This window comes from Bubalus bubalis, chromosome 16 (genome assembly GCF_019923935.1).
Source record: "Bubalus bubalis isolate 160015118507 breed Murrah chromosome 16, NDDB_SH_1, whole genome shotgun sequence".
In the NCBI taxonomy this organism is placed as follows: Eukaryota; Metazoa; Chordata; class Mammalia; order Artiodactyla; family Bovidae; genus Bubalus; species Bubalus bubalis.
The window spans coordinates 77,275,167-77,297,723 of record NC_059172.1 but is presented as its reverse complement, the minus strand read 5'-3'; the positions used below and the strand labels follow the sequence as shown (position 1 = coordinate 77,297,723).

Genomic DNA, 22,557 nt, shown 5'->3' with positions numbered 1-22,557 from the left:
AACAACTGACCTGCTCTGTGAGCCACAGGAATTCCCCACTGGGTCCCAGACGACTAATCCCATTTTGCTTCCTTCCAAGCCAGCAATGTCTCACTGGCACCAAGAAAACAAACAAACAAACCAACAAGCACATGGCCAGAAGGGTGTGAGCAGACAGGGACAGCTGAAGAGTGGGTCTGATTTACAGGACAGACACAGGCCCACACATCTCACAAACTCCCAGAAGAGCTTGCACAGGTTCACTTGTGACCCTGATACAGTAACAGCACTCTCTTTTCCTTACTTTGCTCAAAATCTGTTTTTCACCTTATTCTACTATAAGCACACTGAAAGCAGACATCTTACTCATCTTTCACCCACTCTCACCACCATAACTTGTACACAGAAAAGTTCACAAATGTCTTTATAAGTTATTTTGCAGAGACACCGCTTGCTTATAAAAGGTGAGCTTTTTTTTGTAAGTCACTCTTTGCAGTGGTTACATCATTGTAAGTCTCAAGGCTGCTCTGGCTGAGGATAGTGTGACTATTACTTAGCCCGAACCTTCACAGCTGTCCCCATTTCACGCCTCTTTCATTAAGTCAGAAGAATAAAGAAGAACCTGAAACTGGGGCTTCAACTAGCTGTCTTAAAGACAGCCGAAACTGCATCTTCCCAAGTGGAACTGGAGCTGATGAAGGTAAGGATAGTTCTTGCACTCCATCCACACCCGCCTTACCCATTATTCTCAGGGATACATTCCTAGACCACTGTCCTTGGTAAACAGCTGTGGTAGCCTCACAGTCTTTTTTTTTATTATTATATCCTAGTTATTTTTAACAATTTACAGTGCATTTGGTGGTGTAGTAAAAGGATAAAAAGTGCTGAATGGTGAGGATATGGGAATATATCTATATTTTTACAATAGTTTCAGAGATAATTTTTGTTTATAAATCTCTGTGCTCTAAATTAGGTTTTCCTATCAAAGCACTGGTGTTTAAATCAGATTCCCAGTAGGAGCTAAATAAGTCTCTTGATTTAAAAATAGTGAATAATTAAAAAATAATAAAAATAATAATATAATAATTTAAAATTATTAAAAAATAATAATTAAAAAATATTTAATAATATCTTTCCCCTATGTAGTATTCACCTTCCACTTGCCCAGCTTGGATCTAATTCCAAAAAGCCCTGAAAGCATTGGAACTTAATATTCATTGCCTATCATAGTCTTGGCTTCCCTGGTGGTTCAGTGATAAAGAATCCTCATGCCAATGCAGGAGATGCAAGTTCGATCCCAGGAAGAGCCCCTGGAGGAGGGCATGGCAACCTACTCCAGTCTTCTCTCCTAGAGAATTCCATGGACAGAGGAGCTTGGCAGACTACAGTCAATGGGGTCACAAACAGTCAACACAACTTAGCGACTGAATAAGCCTTCATATCCTGATCAATTCACACCTTTCCAATCTAAACTGCAAGAGCCAAAATAATAACATCCATTCAGTCAAAGTGGAAACAGACAGAGCACAGTTGAGATATCAAGTTCACCACAGCCAGGGAAAACTGCCTACCGTCGACCCGCCTGCACGGTTGAAGAGCGTAGTGATTCAAGTCCCCTACCTCTGCTGTTACACCATATGGCTTCAAAAAAGTTTTTTAAGTAAGACACTTAATGGAAATTATGAAGAAATGTATTTATTGTACTTTTAAAAAGTAAAAGACCAACTAGAAGCAACCTGAGTGTATCAAACAGAGTATTTCACAAATTCATGTATAAAAACCTATGTAATATTTTAAAATCATAAAATGAAAAAGTATAATACCTATAAAAAAATCCAGAAGTATTTTCTATAAAGCTCTTTATAAAGAAGAAATAAATTTTATATAATATATAGCTATATGCAGTATAACTATATATAATTGTATTAGAAAAAGATACACATAAATGAAAAAAATGAAGTTTATAAGCGAAATTATGTCATTTATTCAACAATTTAACCAAGAGTTTACCAAGAGTCAGACCCTGGATCAGGTGCTAAAGTGAAATGACTGAAAGAAAAAAAACAAAGGAAAAGATCTGGCCTCTGTCTTCTTGCACTTTATAGTCTCATTCAGTTCAGTTGTTCAGTTATGTCCAACTTTTTGTGACCCCAAGGACTGCTGCATGCCAGGCCTCCGTGTCTATCACCAACTCCCGGAGCTTACTCAAACTCATGTCCATTGAGTCGGTGATGCCATCCAACCATCTCATCCTCTGTTGTCCCCTTCTCCTCCTGCTTTCAATCTTTCCCAGCATCAGGGTCTTCAATGAGTCAGTTCTTCGCATCAGGTGGCCAGAATATTGGAGTTTCAGCTTCAGCATCAGTCCTTCCAATGAATATTCAGGACTGATTTCCTTTAGGATGGACTGGTTGGATCTCCTTTCAGTCTAAGGGACTCTCAACAGTCTTCTCCAACACCACAGTTCAAACGCATCAATTCTTTGGTGCTCAGCTTTCTTTAGGGTCCAAACCTCACATCCGTACCTGACTACTGGAAAAACCATAGCTTTGACTAGATGGACCTTTGTTGGCAAAATAATGTCTCTGCTTTTTACAGTCTCATTACTAAGTGGAAATAATTGCCATTATATGAGTATGTGAGTGTTCTTTCTTTTTCTAAATAACAATGCTACTATATTAACATTTTAGTAATACAGTCTAGGTTTTGTCTGTGAGGTATGTGTTACAAAACCTATGTTGGGGGCTAGACACTTATGATATAGACGTCACGAAGCGACACACAGGATGACGCCATCGTTCCGGCTGTGGGTGTCATGTGACCCCTGACGCACCATGCCCCGCTCGTCCTGTAAATAGGAGGAAGTCATGTCGCCGGGGGTCCACCTGGCAGCCCTCTCCTCCTTCTGAGAGGCTCCCTACCGACACCTCCACCAAGTCAGGCTCAGCCACCCTCCTCCACAAACCTGAGGGCAGAGGGAGCCACTGGCGATCCTAACACCAGCCACATCCACACCGGAGTACCAAGGGGTGGGCAAATCATCGACTGCCTGGCAGGGGCCTCTGCAAGAGCCCGGCCTGGCCACTCAGGGTCCATACGACATGAACCCCACAGCAGGAGTAGCGTGTCTGTGGACGGGCAGGTGACTTCTCCAGAAGGGACCTTAGTGACGGTCACAAGCTAAAGCCACCCAAGGAATCAGAAACTCTTCCAGCTTTTCTTCTTGAGAGCCCTTTCCTTCCACAGTGGGGTTTGGACTTGATACTTTAGGTTTTCGAAAACAATAAAAATATTGAGAAATACGTATATACCTGACAAAACTATAAACGAAAAAGAAAATTCAGAAGAAGGAGAGAAATAAGATTGTGGAGAAGCGTGTCAGGGATTTCAAAGTCCTGCTACTCAAAGAGAGGTCCGTGGACCAGCCTTCAAGTGTGTAAGAAATGCGGAAACCACACTCCACCTGAGACCTTCTGAATCACAGTCGGCATTTAATGATATCGCCACGTGTATCATATACATATTACAGTTCAGGAGTCTATCGTAAATCCTTACAATATTCTATTTTTATCTGGAATGTGAGTACACTTGATGTATTATTCTCTAAAATGTATACACATATTTTATACAGTCTCCTGACTGCCTGGAAAATCCCATGGACAGAGGATCCTGGTGGGCTGCAGTCCATGAGGTCACAAAGAGTCCGATACGACTGAAGCCACTCGGCACAGCTGACTGCCTGACTCTAACCCAACCTACAGATTGATCCCATGTCTGCAAACTGACAAGTAGGGATTGTTAAAACGTGGGGGAAAGAATGCTACATGAACCAGACCTTCAACCAGTAAAAACTCAGCTACAGATAAAACTTGAGATCACGAAACCCAACCTTTTCACTAATGGGAAATGAAACCACCCGATTCAGGAAGGGACATGCTTTCACCAGGGTTGGATTGCTAAATATGAGGGAAAACCAGATTAAGTCTCAAGTCTTCTGATCCCAGTAACATTCTCTGTCCTACACTAATATTGGTTAACACATCATGACTGATACTTTTTTCTCTTACTACTGATTTCTCTTTTAACTTCAGTATTAAGAAATACTGAAGTTAAAAGAGAAATCAGTAGTAAGATTAAAAAAAGTGAGATAATTCTTAAACTAATACCTTGTATATTTAATAGTAGATAACCAATATGTATTTGTTTGAATGAATGATTCACTTTTGTTTTCTGTTTTGTTTTGTTTTTGCCACAACCTGCTGCTGTGGGATCTTAGTTCCTAGACCAGATATTGAACCCAGGCCCTGGGCAATGAGAATGAAGAGTTTTAACCACTAGACTGCCCAGGAATTCCCTGAATGATTCACTTTTAGGCAAGAAAAAAGGATGTTATCCACATTGTCTCAAAGGGCTGAGCTGAATTATACAATGATTAATTTCCTTATGGAAAAAACCACAGACCTCAATTTTAAAACAATTTATAACACTGTTCCACAGCAACCAGAAATCACCCTTACACTTTTATCAAAGTCAGAATATTTGACATACTTAGTATTTGGGCGGGGAAGGCAATGGCAACCCACTCCAGTACTCCTGCCTGGAAAATCCCAAGGACGGAGGAGCGTGGTAGGCTGCAGTCCATGGGGTCATGAAGAGTTGGACACTTACTGAGCGACTTCACTTTCACTTTTCACTTTCATGCACTGGAGAAGGAAGGGCTGCTGTCTATGGGGCTGCATAGAGTCGGACATGACTGAAGCAACTTAGCAGCAGCAGCAGCAGTATTTGGGTGTGTGTTATCTGTTTGATTTCAATGAAGTTATTATCTGAAGTAAGACTTTTAAAATTATTACCTAGGATATTGAAAAACAGCAGTACTTACCGATACTAATTTCATCATCCGTTTCAGCATCACCAATACATTCGAACTGGAAATCCTGCAGCGACTGGGAAAATTTCTGTACTGCCATAGACAGATCTGTAATTAAAAGTTTAAAAACTTTAGTTTTAAAAAAATCCTAAGGTGAAGATACCATGAAATACTCAAGATTTTCCGCATGTATTTATATAACTTTGCTGCTAATGCTATATTAACCAGAACCTTTTTCAATACCAGCTTGACAAATTTAAACAAAATTTAAAGAGACTACAAAAGAAATGTTTTAGGGATTAGATCTCTTCTGCTTCCAAAGGAGATCTGCCCCTTTAAGAAAGTTTTGGTGCTAGCTGTGCATTATCTGGAAGTCAATTTCCCAAAGGTTTTATCAAAGAATTACTATTCACTACAAATGCACCATTTATATTTTAAAAAAAAAAGAAGAAGAAGAAATAAAGAATTCTACTGGGGTTACTAGTGGAGGTGGGGGGGAAGCATCGAATCTTTGATTAGAAAGTGTCACTGATGTTATTCTACACAGACTGTGGAGGAGACAGGGAATGTACTTTTACCAAAAAACACATTCTCCTTAAAAATTGAAAATACACCTGAAAAGTTGTTTATGAATAACCTTGTGATTTATAGGAGACCTCATGTTAAACAGACTCCTCAGTCCTGACTTCAGTCTGAACAAAGTCCAGAGTAACTAAATCCAGAAGAAGAATAATTCTCTATTCATGGAGAGAATAAAGAAAAGCCCAGAATAATGAGAAGTGAATCCCTGGGAGGCAAAAGCCTAGGATGCAACCTAACAGAGACTAAGAATGCAGACACTGAAGCCAGGCAGCCTAGGTTGAAATCCAACTCATTATGTGACCTTGGGCAAAATTTTTAAACTCCTCTGGGCCTCTGTTTCCTCATCTATAAAGAGTGAACAACAGTGGCATAACCACTTTATAGGGTTCTTTTGAGGATTAATTAACATAACACTTGCAAAGCGTTTAGAACAGAGTCTGACAATAAGCACTATTTATGTTTGTTAACTAAAATTAAAAATCAATCTGACAGTGCAGCATCAGGGCAGCTTTAAAGGTCCCTCCTTTCAGGGCTACTGTGATCATCCATGCTAATCCTTCACACAAGTCTGCCAGTAGGAATACGCATTTCTCTAGAAGTCACTCTGGTGGTAGTGGTTTAGTTGCTAAGTCATGTCTGACTCTTTGTGACCCCATGGACTGTAGCCCGCCAGGCTCCTCTGTCCATGGAATTTCCCAGGCTGGAAATACTGGAGTGAGTTGCCATTTCTTTCTCCGGGGAATCTTCTTGACCCAGGGATCAAATCCACGTCTCCTGCACTGCAGGCAGATTCTTTACAGTTGAGCCACCAGGGAAGCCCACTGAGCACAGCTATTATACATCAAATGATATGAGATACAGAAAGATGAATAGGTGGGAACACATCACATATGTGTGATTTTTGCCTGTTAGAAACTTAAGAGGAATATATATACATATTAGTCACAAAGTCAATTTTCTATTCAAAGGCATCTCATACGTGTTGAGGTAATTTGGTGAAGTTTTATTCTGATTTCAAAAGAAGACTTTACAGTGGAAAACGGCCCTCACTCTACACTTCATTTAATGTTATCTCCCAGCGGTTCATATCTGCCACCTTGAATGCATAACATTGAACTCAAGCAGTCACACCTGACGAAGACCCTCTCCTTGACCAGTCTTCCATCAGGCTCCTCGGAGCCTCCTTCTTGTCCAGGCCTCTACCTGGGCTCCCTATCCTCACTGAGCCTACCAATCCTAGTGTTAGCACAAATTCTGCCAAGTCAGTGTAGACAAATTCTCGACTGGATATCTGACCAAGTTCCTCACCCCACCTCTGATGCTGAAGTCCTCGACCTGCCTCCACCAAGAACCCTCCAACCCTTTACGTCTTCCCTTAGTGATTTTCCATCCACTGATAGGGCCCACCACCCAGAGGGTTCCTTGGCTGCTTAAATCCTCATTTGCTCTTGTTGCATTCAGAGTTGAACCCGAACCCTCTCCCCTACTGTAACACTCTTGATATCTACAGCAAGTCCTGAGTAAAGTCCTCCTTACCACTGTAACTAGAGTTGGAATCTTTTTTTTTTTTTCCTTAAGAGAAGAACTGTGGCCTGGTGTCTAGGCCTGACACCAGGACTTAACTGTAAAAACCCACCACTCAGAAACCTCAAGCCCACCTAACAATCACAGTAAGGACCCACAGGAGACTAGGTTTCCAAACACGAAGGTCACTTAATGCCCCATGTGAACCCAGAAATTACCAACACCCCCACCACTGACAATTCTGAAGACCATAGGCCTTGAGCCTCAGAGAGGCTTTTAACACACACACATACACATGAGAGACAGATTTTCTTAAGTCTTGTTTGAAAAAATAAATCATGCTCTGGAAAGACGGTGTTACTACTCACAAACTAACACCTCTCCCCAAAAGAGGGACAGAGGTTTGTGGCCAGCTGCACATTCTACCTAAGAAGTATTCTGAATTGAATGGAATGGAATGGTCTATCTACCAGCTCAAGAATGGTCCTGCTTTGGGTTCTCAGGAAGAAAACTGGAAAGAGCCTCCCTAGTGGATTGTTAGTCAATGAGGAAAACAAAGGCTTCATCAGAACTAGACCTCCCCCGCTGGCTGTGAGACCTTAGGCAATCACTCATCCTTAATAAGGCCTGTTTTTCTTACTTTTGCAACAAAGAAGCAATATAGATCTCAGAGGTTGTTATAAACATGAAGTGAGGTCTGTGCCTGGTACATATTAGGCAACTTGCTGCCGCTGCTAAGTCACTTCAGTCGTGTCCAACTCTGTGCAACCCTGTGGACAGGAGCCCACCAGGCTCCTCTGTCCACAGGATTCTCCAGGCAAGAATACAGGAGTGGGTTGCCATGTCCTTTTCCCAAGGCAACTTAATAAATGTTATCAATTGTTATCATTCAAGCTCAGCTCAAAAGGTGAAAGAGTTAAGTGATTTTTCGGACAGAAAGGGGCTTCCCTAGTGGCTCAGCGGTAAAGAATCCACCTTACAGTGCAGGAGATACAGGAGACTCGGGTTCAATCCCTGGATCAGGAAGATCCCCTGGAGAGGATATGAATGGACAGAGGAGTCCATAGGGTTGCAAAGACTGGGACACTACTGAAGCGACTGAGCATGCACACACCAGACAGAAGGGACCCGTGTGTGCAAAGGTATGCAGTTACCTGATATTGCATAGCTCTGGCTAAGGGTAAAGAAATCATAACACCTCCAGTAAATGTTCTGAGAAGACACACACACACAACAAATCAGACTCCTAAGATAATTTTTCAGCGGAGCTGTGTGCAGGCACCCTTCCTGAGGCATTGGAAAAGTGTTCCATGTAGTATGTATTTATTTTTCTACCTATAATGTATAATAGTCCTTATGCTAAACTGGACTTGGAAGTCATAGATGGAATTCCTATAGCAGAGAAGGGGTAGTGGGTAATACGGGTGCATCAGGAAGCTTAGGAAGCTTGGAAAAGATAGCCTTCCTTCTCTCCCCTCATCACAAGTTCCTGTGCATCTCCCCGCAAACTCAAGGAGCCACCTGGAAGCTCTGTCCTAGGAAACTCCTGACAGAAACCCTCACAACAGAACATGTCTTCCAGGACCATTCTTTGCTTCCCGTGGCCTTGCTTCTCGACTGAGAAAGGCAAGCTGCTTCATCTTTTCACTGAGATCTCAGTAAGGACACTGTACAGATTCCCGTCCGGAAGAAGAACACAGGAGCCCACCATCAATCCAGAGTACGGGCTCCAGTGGCAGATGATGTGGACTGGCTTCCCACCTCGACCAGGCAGTGGGGCATGGCCATGGGCCGCCTTCATAGCCCCTCTGGACCTCATCTGTTAAGGGGAACAGAACCCATCTCCCAGGGTCACTGTGAGGACTAAGTGAGTTAATACAGATGAAGCACTCAGAACAGTGTCTGGCACATAGCGAAAGCATTTGAAAAGTGTTGGCTATTTCCACGCTGAGCGTCTCAAAAAAGAAAGGAAAAGTTTAATTTTCAGGAATGAAGCTGGCAGCTAGTAGGCCTCAGGTAACCTTGGCAAGAGCTCAATAAAGTAGTCTGTTGACTGCAGTTTCAAATTCTCTCTTGATGCACTGCAGTCAAGCGTAACAGACTACCTGATTATTCAGTGTTTCTGCATGAAGGATGGGCATCTATTTCAATGCTGGAAAGAATCAAGAATGCGTGAATGATCCTTTTTGAAGCGTAATGAGACAGGACTGTACAGGAAAATATGGTTCTCAACTAGTTCAGATTAATTCCAAAAATACAGGGGAAGTTCAAAAAATGACTTATTTTCAACTTCAAGTGCCTGGGATCCTCATTTTCCTTTTATTTGTTCTCATTTTCTAAAAACCAAAGTGACAATGAGGTAAAAAATATGACAACATTATCTTATGATATTTTCTGGCAATCATATGGATCAATCTGAAAAATGAAGAATCCAGATCATCCTTTTAATATTGACTCCATCCCCCACTGAGTGTAATTCTGAACTAAAAAGAACAACACCTTTCACTGACATCACTCCATGGAACACATTCTTCCCTAATTGTCTAAAGTTTCTAAACAGCAGTCAGATGCACAAAACAGAAGTACTGGTCCTTGTAAATAAAACTGATTCACATATGATTACATGGACCTTGAATGTAAAACCTAATTCAGTTCTTAAAGTTTATTGTTGAATTTCAAAGTCTCAAATTGTGTAATGATAGGAGTTAACATTTCTCTTAAAAACAAAATGAAAGATCGAGTGTCTCAAATATGACAAGCAGAGAATCTAGTCTAGGCAAGAGTGTCTCCTTCTCCCTACTTCTTCCCATCTATTAGAACTTGAGGACAAACAAGGGAAAAATCCCATCCTGGCTACATTCAAGGTGAAGGGGGAGGAATATCATTTACTAGGGGTCAAAGTTGTACACAGTAAAGATGCTATGACCATCACTCATACCACAGCCCTTTCTATTTACCTAAGCTGCAACTTAAGCATAGGGTGTCTTCACATGTATTCACATTATAACTTTGAAGAAATTACAGTAGGCTCTAATTAGCCAGCGATGTTTTTGTATCAAGGAGTTAACCTGTAGCACTCATGATTAGATGATGCTAATGAAACATTAAAAGTTTCATTTCATTAGAAATACTTCAACCTCATTAGAGAAATACAAAACACTTGGCAAATATTTAATTACATCTCCTTACACATATACTTAAGAGCTGCAGTTACTTGTTACTTTAGAAGTATCAATGGAATGACTGTCACAATGTTAGCTATATTTATCTTAGAACAAGTACAACCAGCTGGTCCACTGATCTAAGGCAGTTTTTCTTAAAATCTGGTTGCTCTGGAATTAGCTTTAAGTAAGACTCACAGAAGCAGACATATGTGTCGTAGAATTACCATCTTCATACTACTGTACAGAAGGTAGACTATGAAGGGTATACAAAGGTAAAAACAAGATATGTCTTTTTCTCAAAAAGGCACAGCCCCGTAGGGACATGAGGGATGTAAATAAATCATATCAGAGGACAATGGATAAAACCTCCAACAGAGGCTAATAAAAACATCACTGCAGACAGAGCTTACTATGTGCCTGAAACTCATCCTATAACTTATTGTAAATTAAGCCATTAATCATCACAACAGCCTCTTGAAGTAGGTATCATCATTCCCATTTTACAGATGAAGGAACTGAGTGAGGTTAAGTGGCGTCCCCAAGGTTGCTCAAGCTAGTAAAGGACAGAGCAAGAATTTTGATTCAGGGAGAATGGCTCCAGAGACTCCACTTAACCACAACTGCTCTGCATACAGAAGTAGCAAATAAGGGCCCAATCCAGCTTGAGTGCATAGTGCAAGGCTTCTCAGAGGAATCAATGCAGGGACTTGAAAGGTGTGACGACACAATAGGCAAGGCCAAATTAACAAGATGTCCAGAAGCTTTCAAAAAGCAGCTTCCGCCTACACATCCAAAAACCTCTAACAAGACTCACATCAAGCAGAGGACTGGTTACCACCAGAAACAGACTGCTCAGTCTCTTGTACTTATTTTTATATCATTATTCCACCTTGTAAGGACACGAGTCTTCTCTCAAGTTCTGATTCAAGATCTCTCTCTCTCTCTCACTCAAGTCCCTACTTCCTCCAAAAAGCTCTTCCTGATCCCTTCCACCCTGGCATTATCTCCTCCTTTATACATCCCACTACACGCTGTGACACTCTTGCTGTGCTTTCTCTATTTTACCTTTTATCAAGTTATCCATGAACCTAGGTTATTCACCTTATTTTAAATAGTGTTTTAAAGGCAGAAAACTTTACCATCAATGAACATATTCCAAGTATGCATTATCATATCATCTGTACAAGAGCTCATGTTGAAACCATTAATTTCTGCAAGATGGATAAATGCTCCAACCTTCCACATGTAAAATACGAGTTATCTACTTATCCATCTTCCAAGGTAGGAAGATGTTTTACTATTTAAAAGAAGATTTCACATACATTTACAATAATGATAACAATAGTGTTGGTATGACATTTTACTCGCTCCAAGTCCTCACATATTTTCCTTAATTATCACACAAAGCTATGAGGGCTAAAGTTCTGAAAAGTTAGGTAATAACTTAAGTTGCCCAGGGTCTAAGACGTCAACTCCAATCTGGACAGGTCTTCTATTTCCAAAATTGGAGGCTTTTTCTACTATATGTCATAGTCAATTCCCAAAGAGATTAAAACAAGGAAGTGTGCCACCTTTACATGACATCTAGTTAATCCCTTACCTGCTGTATAAAATCTAAGCTAGTAAGACTTTGTGTATTGAACATGGGAGTGATCTCAGTTCAGTTCAGTCGCTCAGTCGTGTCCGACTCTTTGTGACCCCATGAATTGCAGCACGCCAGGCCTCCCTGTCCATCACCAACTCCAGGAGTTCACCCAGACTCACGACCATCGAGTAGGTGATGCCATCCAGCCATCTCATCCTCTGTCGTACCCTTCTCCTCCTGCCCCCAATCCCTCCCAGCATCAGAGACTGATTTCCAATGAGCCAACTCTTCACATGAGGTGGCCAAAGTACTGGAGTTTCAGCTTTAGCATCAGTCCTTCCAAAGAACACCCTGGACTGATCTCCTTTAGAATGGACTGCTTGGATCTCCTTGCAGTCCAAGGGACTCTCAAGAGTCTTCTCCAACACCACAGTTCAAAAGCATCAATTCTTCAGCACTCAGCTTTCTTCACAGTCCAACTCTCACGTCCATACATGACCACAGGAAAAACTATAGCCTTGACTAAACAGACCTTTGTTGGCAAGGTAATGTCTCTGCTTTTTAATATGCTATCTAGGTTGATCATAACTTTCCTTCCAAGGAGTAAGCATCTTTTAATTTCATGGCTGCAATCACCATCTGCAGTGATTTTGGAGCCCAAAAAAATAAAGTCTAACACTGTTTCCACTGTTTCCCCATCTGGCGTACTTATTAGCTTGGAATAAGCTATCAGCAAAATGCATTAATTAGATAGTCTAAATGTCAAAAGAAATGCACATTCTTTTATTTTCTAGTGCCACAGATAGGAGAAGGAAATGGCAACCCACTCCAATATTCTTGCCTGGAGAATGCCAGGGACGGAGGAGGCTGTTGGGCTGCCGTCTATGGGGTCGCACAGAGTCGGACACAACTGATATGACTTAGCAGCAGCAGCCACAAGATAACTGAATAATGTTAGAGGTGTTCAGTTTCTTTTTGTTGTTCAGTTAGTAAGTCATATCCGATTTTTTGTAATCCCATGAACTGCAGCACGCAAAGCTGTGCTCAAATTCATATCCATTGATTTGGTGACGCTACCCAACCATCTCATCTTCTGCTGCCCCCTTCTCCTTTAGCCTTCAATGTTTCCCACCATCAAGGTTTTTTCCAATGAGTTGGCTCTAGGAGCTTCAGCTTCAGCATCAGTCCTTCCAAGAAATATTCAGGGATGATTTCTTTTAGGATTGATTGTTTTGATCTCCTTGCAGTCCAAGTAACTCTCAAGAGTTGTCTTCAGCACCACAATCGGAAACCAGGAATTCTTTGGCACTCAGCCTTCTTAACGGTTCAACTCCATACATGACTACTGAAAAAACCATAATAAACCATAGGTTTGACTATATGGACCTTTGCCAACTAACTGATGTCTCTGCTTTTTAATGCACTGTTTAGGTTTGTCACAGTTTTCCTTCCAAGGATCAAGCATCTTTTAATTTCATTGCTTCAGTCGCCATCCACAATGATTTGGGAGCCCAAGAAAAGAAAATCTGTCACTGTTTCCATTTTTTCTCCATCTATTTGCCATGAAGTGATGGGGCCAGGTGCCATGATCTGTTTTCATAATGAGCTTTAAGCCCGCTTTTTCATTTTCCTTTTTTTACCCTCATCAAGAGTCTCTTTAGTTCATCTTCACTTTCTGCCATTAGAGTGGTATCATCTGCCTATTTGAGGTTGTTGGTATTTCTCCTTGCAATCTTGATTCCAGCTTGTGATTCACCCAACCTGGCATTTTGAATGATGTACTCTGTATATAAGTTAAATAAACAGGGTGATAACATACAGTCTTGTTGTACTCCTTTCCCAATTTTGAACCAGTCCATTGTCTCATGTCCAGTTCTAACTGTTGCTTCTTGGCTGCAAATACGTTTCCTAGGAGGCAGGTAAAGTGGTCTGGTATTCCCATCTCTTTAGGAATTTTCCACATTTTGTTGTGATTTACATGGTCAAAGGCTTTAGTATAGTCAATGAAGCAGATGTTTTTCTGTAATTCCGTTGCTTTCTCTATGATCCAACGAATGTTGGCAATTTGATCTCCAGTTCCTCTGCCTTTTCTAAACTCAGCTTGTACATCATTGTACATCTGGAACTTCTCAGTTCATGTACTGCTGAAGCCTAGCTTGAAGAGTTTTTGGCATAACCTTGCTAGCATGTGAGATGAGTACAATTGTGTGATAGTTTGAAATTATTTGGCATTGACGTTCCTTGGGATTGGAGTGAAAACTGCCCTTTTCAAGTACTGTGGCCACTGCCAAGTTTTCCAAATTTGTTGGCATATCAAGTGCAGCACTTTAAAGCATCATCTTTTAGGATTTGAAATAGCTGAGCTGGAATTCCATCACCTCCACTAGCTTTGTTCGCAGTGATGCTTCCTAAGGAAGGCCCACTTGACTTCACACTTCAAGAAGTCTGGCTCTAGGTGAGTGACCACACCATCATGGTTATCTGGGTCATTAAGACTCTTTTTGTATAGTTCTTTTGTATATTCTTGCCACCTCTTCTTGATCTCTTCTGCTTCTATTAGGTCCTTACCATTTCTGTCCTTTATTATGCCCATCTTGCATGTAATATTCCCTTCGTATCTCTAATTTTCTTGAAGAGATCTCTGGTCTTTCCCATTCTATTGTTTTCCTCTATTTCTTTGCATTGTTCACTTAAGAAGGCTTTCTGAGCTCTCCTTGCCATTCTCTGGAACTCTGCATTCAGGTGAATCCATCTTTACCTTTCTCCTTTGCCTCTCACTTCTATTTTCTCAAGCTATTTGTAAAGCCTGCTCAGACAACCACTTTGCCTTCTTGCACTTACTTTTCTCTCTAAGCTGGTTAAAGGTAGGTATCTATTGTTCCTCTCTCTTCCCAATTAGTGCCCAAAGCAAAACAGACACAGAGAACAGAGGGACCCAAAGGGAAAAAGTGTACACCAACTACCAGTGGATTCATGACACAAGAATCCACCAGAGATAAATTACTGAAAAGCTTATGGTACTGGGAACATGAATGAGGATCACTGCAGGCCTTCACTTAATAAAAACCAGACCGTGTATTACATAGGAAGATATGTCAAGCAATTACCAAACAACCCTTGGCTTTTAATATCTGCAGTTATGCTTTTAATATTCTTTCACAGAACTTCAAGTGTTAGATAGTAAGATGGAGAAAAGTCAGAGGAACACAACAGCGGGTGTGTTACTGTAAGTGTAAGAAAAAAACATCATGAGACCCTCTTGTCAATAGGAATCATTCCTATGGCTCTTATTTGAACAAAGTTTGAAAATGCCCACTTTGGTACACAAATGTGCAATCGTGGTTATGTAAGGGATGTGCTCAGATATGAGAAAAAAAATCCTTCCTTCAAATCAATCATTCTTTCATGTATGGACTAAGTGTGCACAAGATTCAGACACGGACACCAATCCAGGGTCCACCACTTACTGCAATATTCTTAGAACAAGCACTTAGCTTTTCTGAATCTCAGGTTCCTCCTGTACAAAGGGAAGATACTAATCCCTTACAAGAATGTCATGACCATTACATGAAATGAACTTAACACAGTGTCTGGTACAGAAGAGAAACTTGAAGTTCTGGTCCTCAACAAATGTTAACTTATTTGTAAACCACTGTTTGTTATGATGGCAAGTGTAGAATATGAAATATTTTCATTGTAGGCATAACATTTAATGTGTATTAAATTACTATCTTCACAATAGCTTCAGAGAAAATAAACAGTGGTGCTGGCCTCTAATAAAGACCAAACAGTTTGTAATCCTATAAATGATATGTGTCTGGGAAGCAGTTCCCGAAGATTCCAGCCAAAAAACAATAAACAGGAACCAACACTTGGCCAGATTTTATCCACAATTTCTATAAAGCTACAAATTCCATAAAAATTAAAAATGAAAAACCACAAAGACTTCACTATTGCTACAACCCAAGTTAAAAATAGAAAGTTTAAAGGAAGAACTAAACCACCCATCTCCCAACCCTGGGGATAAATCTCAGGGGTGGGGATAGCAGGGTGAACAGAAACCACACACTGCAGTTTCTCTGGATTCTTTTCCTGACTGAGCCTTCCTCTCCTGCCTCTGTTGATAATCTTCCTCATACACTATTCTTCAGGACAGATAAACCAATCTTTAGCTACCTTGTTCTAGTTCAATATATGTTTTCTTTAAAAAGCACTACCTGTGTGTCTATGTGCAGGCAACTCCTGAGTGGCCATTAAGTCTGGATGCTGGAATTGCCAACAAAAATGTATGAACTATCTCCCTTGCCTTTTTTTGACTTAACTAAAAAATATTGAGCTATCCAGCACAGAAAACCAGCTTTCCTAAGCGTATCAGCAACACAGGTATGGTCTGGCACACTTTACTGAACTTCCTGGTCTACCTTCCTACACATGACCTCTTCCTTAGGCCAAGCCTTGTTTGCTGGGCATCTACAACGTTTGCCCTTATCAATAGATTTGGTAATGGAAAGTGCTGAGTGTTCCAGCCCTCCTTTCTCTCACCTACCTGAAGTATCTATGCAAGATGATGACTCTGGAAGAGCGCTTGGCGTTACTTTTTTTTTATGTCACCCATCAGCCTGTCTCCAGCTCTTAAAACTTACCTCCCTTTTCCATCAGCTCCTTCTTGGTATCATACGACAAACACATTTATAATAAAATCATGATCTAACTAGTTTAATCTCCTTTTTAAAGCACCACACTAAATTGTTCAGTTCAGTCCCTCAGGTGTGTCTGACTCTTTGCAACCCCATGGACTGCAGCATGCCAGGCCTCCCTGTCCATCACCAACTCCCAGAAATTACTCACACTCATGTGCATCAAGTCGGTGATACCATCCAACCATCTCATCCTCTGTCGTCCCCTTCTCCTCTCACCTTCAATCTTTCCCAGCATCAGGGTCTAAATTGTTACCTACTAACTAATTAAAGCACATCATCTATCCTCTATGTTTCTAAGGCCATCTTCTTTCTCAAACTGGTCTTTGCACCATCAATGTTTTAGCCAAACCAAAGAATCTAAACTTCTGCTGTCTCAACATCCACAAAGCCATTCTTCAAGTTGGAAGCACCCATTTGTCTCTATTGTGACCTTCAAATGCCTTCCAATAAGCCAGTACTCACAGCTCCACTGTGAAGCTGGATTGTACTTTATAAGAGCATCTGGCTATCCTTGAGGACAGTACATGGAGCTTCCTTTACACCTTTTTCAGCACCTATAAGATCAGCTTCTTTCTGGATTAATTAGAAAGTCCCACCCTAAGTAATCCAACCAGGCCCACACATCTGCTGATACTTATAAATACCAAATACTGGCATGCCGTATGGCACACACAGTAGTGTACCAGGAGCAGGAGTACAGAAGCCATGGATACCTGCAGTGTGTTTTTCTGGTACTACAACTTTTATTAGAAAACTAAAGAGAAGGAAGCAAAGCAGTTTTATCCTGTTTTACATTTTTTAAAAATGTACCATATCGCCAATATCGCAGAATTTATATGAATGAACTTGACTCTTGTCACTTCCATTGAGGCAGCTAGTTTGGGTCATGTTTCCAGACTACTGAGAATGCATTTTTCCCCTACTCTGATATAATACTCTGAGAAGTACTGTACTACCATAATCTAGCACCTTTCTGCATGACTACTGAAATACCCTATAATTATATTATATATTTAATAACATTTGTGTCTAAGTCCCATTACCCTCACCAAACATTAAGCCCATGGTTGACAGGGAACCTCTCCAGTCTTTACTGCCTCAGGCACAGGGCTTTAAAAATAAGAGGTTGCAAGAATTTAGAGTATTTAGAAAAGGTAAAACTAAGGTCTTTTCAGGACTGGCAAAGATCAATTAGAGATAAGAAGCCAGGTGGTTAGACTCAGCCCCATCTCTAGCTATAAAAGCTGTAATGGGAACAGAGGAGCCCCAGCAAACAAACACACCTAAGAATTAAGTCAAGTAAATGAAATCAGAGGGCCAGAGGGAATGGCTATAAGCTTCTTTCATTTAGGATCTGTTGACAAGCTTTACAAAAGGCAAAGGAGTGGAAGTTGACAGAAGCAGACCAGATATTTTAGGTGGTAACCTAAAATTTCAGTATTGCTTTAGAAAAAATCCACCTCTAAAAATGATTCTGGTAATCTAATCAAGCTTGATGGAGAGAGCATCCAGTTAAATAAAAAACAACAACAATAAGCAAAAAACAACTAAAAGTTCCACAAACTTTAATCACTATAGAGAAAGCTAATCCAGGTTATTTCCTTGTACCGTTTTCTAATACAAACAAGTTTCATTTTAAAAAATGATAAGACCAATGGTTTTGGTGTCAAACAGACTACCATTTTTGCTATATATAGGAAGGTTACTTAAACCCTTCAAGTTTCAATATACTTATTTATAAAATTAGTATAATATTAATACACCTACTTTGTAAAACTGTTGCAATGACCAGATGAAATCATGCATGTCAAGTACATAATAAGAGCGTGGTAAACTATCATAATCAAAACCACTGTTACTTTTAAGGAAGAAATCATTGGCTAGAAAGATATGTTACTGTTGGTTCCTCGTTACTACTCTTAGGTTAAGCTTACATCTAAGGACCTAAAAAGACAATTACCACTTTAGGATGGCACCAAACTGAATGCAACCAAAGTACCTTCCAACCTAGAAAACAGTCAAGGGACATCAAACATCGTAACAGTCAACTGTCTCTATTCCAAAGGTAAATTTATCATTTGCTCGAGAATATTTTCCCATCATTAGTTTAGATCAGGCACCATTACATTAATAAGAGTTATATGACACTCATATTGCTGCTGATGAAACTTCAAAGTATCATCTCAGTAGTTAACAGATTATCCACATTCCAGCATCCCCTAAGAAAACATTTTGTTGTTGCTGTTTAGTCGCTAAGTCTTGTCGGACTCTTTTGCGACCCCATGGAGCCTGCTAGGGATTTTGTCCATGGGATTTTTCACTCAAGAACCCTGGAGCAGTTTAAATTTCTTTCTCCATGGGATCTTCCTGACCCAGGGATCGAACCCATGTCTCCAGTGTCTCCTGCATCAGCAGAGACTTCACCACTGAGCCACTGATCAAGCAAAGAAACAATCTAACATATGTGAACCTCCAAAAATGTTCTAAGTTCAATTTAATGGACTGGTGAGCAAAATGTGGGTCTAGCATTCTAATGTGGCTGGCTGTGTTTATTGTGAGCACATATTTGGGTTTACATTATTCTATTTTTATTTACTTATTTTCTTTGGACAAACAAAAGTGCATTATATTGTGTAATATCATGACTACACATGAACAGTCTAGTATGGCAAAATAAGTTTTTCACATAGCAACAAGGCTAACGTCCTCTTAAAGACTGGAAACATTTTATAATGAATAGTAATTGAAAGCCGAATACATAAGCCTCTGTCTTGGACAAGATGTGGAAGTATGCTGGCATCTTGCCTTGTTCTTCCAAAAAGAACAGAAAAGAATAACACTGCAAAACACAGTTGAGCCTGGGCTGCCAGGGAAGTAAGGGCACAAAGATCATCATTCTCCATTTACACAATGTTTTTTGTAAGTTGTTTTCAATAAACTTGCTATCCCACATGTTTACAGACTTCATTTTTCTGCTGTCCTGCCCCATTTTGAAATATTAAAGCAATGTCTCAGAATATTTCAGGAAAACTTGGGTTTTAACAGTGTAGCTTTCATTTTGCACCTTTGAGCCCATCCCATCTTTAAGGTATCACAATGGAGAAAATTTTGTTGGGATACATTATTTTATTACTTTTTTGTTCTACTTTAAGATTCAAATATTCTGCTTTTAATTAAATGGCTTATTATAGTCATCTCACTATCTTAAAGTTGAAAAAAAACCTTTTTTTTAACCAGATCATTTGCAGTTTTCTTATCATTTCCTCACTTGAAAAGACAATTTCTTATTCTTATGGATCTTATTGCATCTCCATTATGTAACAGTTTTAACTGTTGGTGTTTCATATATTTAGATGGCATGGTCATTATAAAAATGCTTTAAGTGGCTTTGAAGAAAATACTTTAAATATATGATGTATACTGTTTTAAGGGTGACTGATTATACTCATCAAAAAACCTGAAAATAAATGTCAATCTTTTATTCCAAAAACTAAAACTCATTCACCTAAATACCATGCTGAGTTTCCAATACGCATGCACAATGATCAGTACACAGTCAGCAATTGCCTGCTGTGACTCTGAATAGCTAAGACTTTTATTTAGCAGTCACAACTGAGGAATTCCAACTGTGTCAACTTGTGCAACTCTGTCTGGCTTCAGAGCTTCCCACACCCTGGGAGACACATTGTCTCTAATTATTTTATTGCTGCAAATAAAGAGACTTTTTATAGAAACGATACACATAATTTACGCCAGGCTCTTATCAGACAGCACACAGTCAACCCATGATGAGGCCATCATTCAATTTCAAACTTAAAAACGTGTATGTGTGACCCCATGGATGATTCATGTCAATGTATGGCAAAAAACACTACAATACCGTAAAGTAATCAGCCTCCAGTTAAAATAAATTAATTAAAAACTAAAGTGAGTTCCAATAATAAAAAAAAAAAAAGAAAAGAAATCATGTATGTCGCTTTCGAGTCTTCTAACCTGGTATGTTTTATCTACTTCAAAATTTATTAGTTTCTCAGCTACTAAAAAGTGCTATAATTTTTATTTACTGTAGTTTATACATTCTAACCGGAGAAGGCAATGGCAACCCACTCCAGTACTCTTGCCCGGAAAATCCCATGGACGGAGGGGCCTGGTGGGCTGCAGTTCATGGGGTCGCTAGGAGTTGGACACGACTGAGCGACTTCACTTTCACTTTTCACTTTCATGCACTGGAGAAGGAAATGGCAACCCACTCCAGTGTTCTTGCCTGGAGAATCCCAGGGACGGGGGAGCCTGGTAGGCTGCCGTCTATGGGGTCGCAGAGTTAGACACGACTGAAGCGATTTAGCAGCAGCAGCAGCAGCATACATTCTAACATGCTAAAGTGTAAGTCCCCTACCCAATTATAGAGATAAATAAAAACTACAATTTTGGCTCCCTGAGCCTCAGTGTATCTTTATATTTTATATTTCACCCAGTAACACTGAACAAGACATCTTCTGCAGCATTTGACACTGTACCCCCAACCTCAAGGAGCTAATCCTCTACAGAAACAGCCAGCACACAGTGCATTGCCTCCAGGGCCTTTTTCTAACTCTGAATGCTACAAAAACCTACCACCAGGAAAAGCCTGTGTCAGAAATATTGGATCTCAGTTGTCCCTACCCATTATGAGAGTGAGAAATAAGAAATCAGCTCTCTAGCTTAGCTTCTCATTTCTTTGACATATAAAAGGCCTGAAGCCTTGAAGCCACCCTGTCCCTTGGGCTTGTTTCTGGGCTCCAAGCCTAAAATAAGAGCCAAAGAGAGCTTCCAGCAGCTGTGTGCTCGTGGAAGCCACCTGAGACCACCAGAAATACTGTAACCATGGGACTGTGGGCACTATTTCAACAAGGGCTATACAGATAGTGAACAAGACAGTGATACACTGGAGACTCCCTCTGTATTTTCAGGAAGAAAATTCATGAAAGAAATAAAAACCAAGAAATGAAATTGTGTATACTGTTTCTGTTTGCTCCACATGCTCCTGAACTTAACTTTTTCAGTGTAAAAAATTCTGTATATTCTAAAACTCACATTCAGTTCCAATGCAGTGCAGTTTAGGAGGCAACACATTGTGATTCAGGGTCTCTGACAGTCATGAAGTCAAGTTTGTGCATTAGTCACTTTAAGGCTAGGGCAAAGCTAAGTATTGTCTTTAGCTGACTAGTAACTTGAGCTACATCAGAACAGTGAAAGGTATAACCTAAACTTCTCTCTGAGAATCCCTAGAAATCATGCCTTTTAGTGACTAGTATCTGCTAGTATAGTAATACTGCAAAGTTATACTGAATATCAGACTAACTACATATCTAACTTACTAGCTCATTTCAGTGAAATTAAATGGTGGATTTCTTCAATCACGATGACTCAAACTAAAAGAGTAAAGAAGTATTGACCAAGCAGAAATTTACCTTTACTAAATTGGAAACCTGATAAATAATTAGGTTTCATTAATTTATAAAAACATCAATTAAACCTAAATGGTAGTTTCTAAAGGGCTTGAGAGATTTTCCAACTAAATCCCTTGACAGTTTTCCCGCAAACAAATCTTTGTGCTATGAACTTGCACCTTAAAGAAACTGTCTGCTTAAGAAAAGGCAAGATTTAACCCTGCATTAGTTATAATGGCAATGAATCCTCAGTTAAAACAAGTTAATGAGTTTCTTATTGAAAATGTTATGATGCAATAGAGGAAAAAAACAACAAAGTGGTTCTTTTTATCAAAACTTTCCCACATAAGCTAATACAGTCAATTCAAAGGTATGTATTAACATCCTTATCTGTGAAATTTCTAAGCCACTTGGTTCTACAAAGATCTAACTTCCTATCACCCAGACCCACTGGTAAGAAAGAACTGAAGTGATCTGGAATGTCAAACTGCTCCATGACTACTAGAGGTAGGTGGAGAACAAGCTTTGCAGGATTACAGAAACTAAAGAAACTACTTTCATCAACCCCAAACAATCAGCTGTAAGGGGAGTTTGTCAACTAAATTGAGAATCACCTTCAAATTCTAAAGGCAGTGAGAGATGAATAATAACAGTATACCAGCTAGCTAAAAATCACTAAAATGAGAATCGCTGAGAGTCTCTCAGTCATGTCCGACTCTTTGCA

General features: G+C 40.0%; 1 protein-coding gene across 2 annotated transcripts in view; it reads right to left on the bottom strand.

Annotated features, from left to right (window-relative positions):
• The window catches only part of ARHGAP42 (Rho GTPase activating protein 42), a 348,684-nt gene that overhangs the window by 251,564 nt on the left and 74,563 nt on the right, over nt 1-22,557 (bottom strand). For both annotated transcript variants that reach the window (XM_045163011.1, XM_045163012.1), the window contains exon 2: nt 4,862-4,957. In XM_045163011.1, the coding sequence (XP_045018946.1) occupies nt 4,862-4,957 (96 nt within the window). The remainder of the gene's footprint in view (nt 1-4,861; nt 4,958-22,557) is intronic.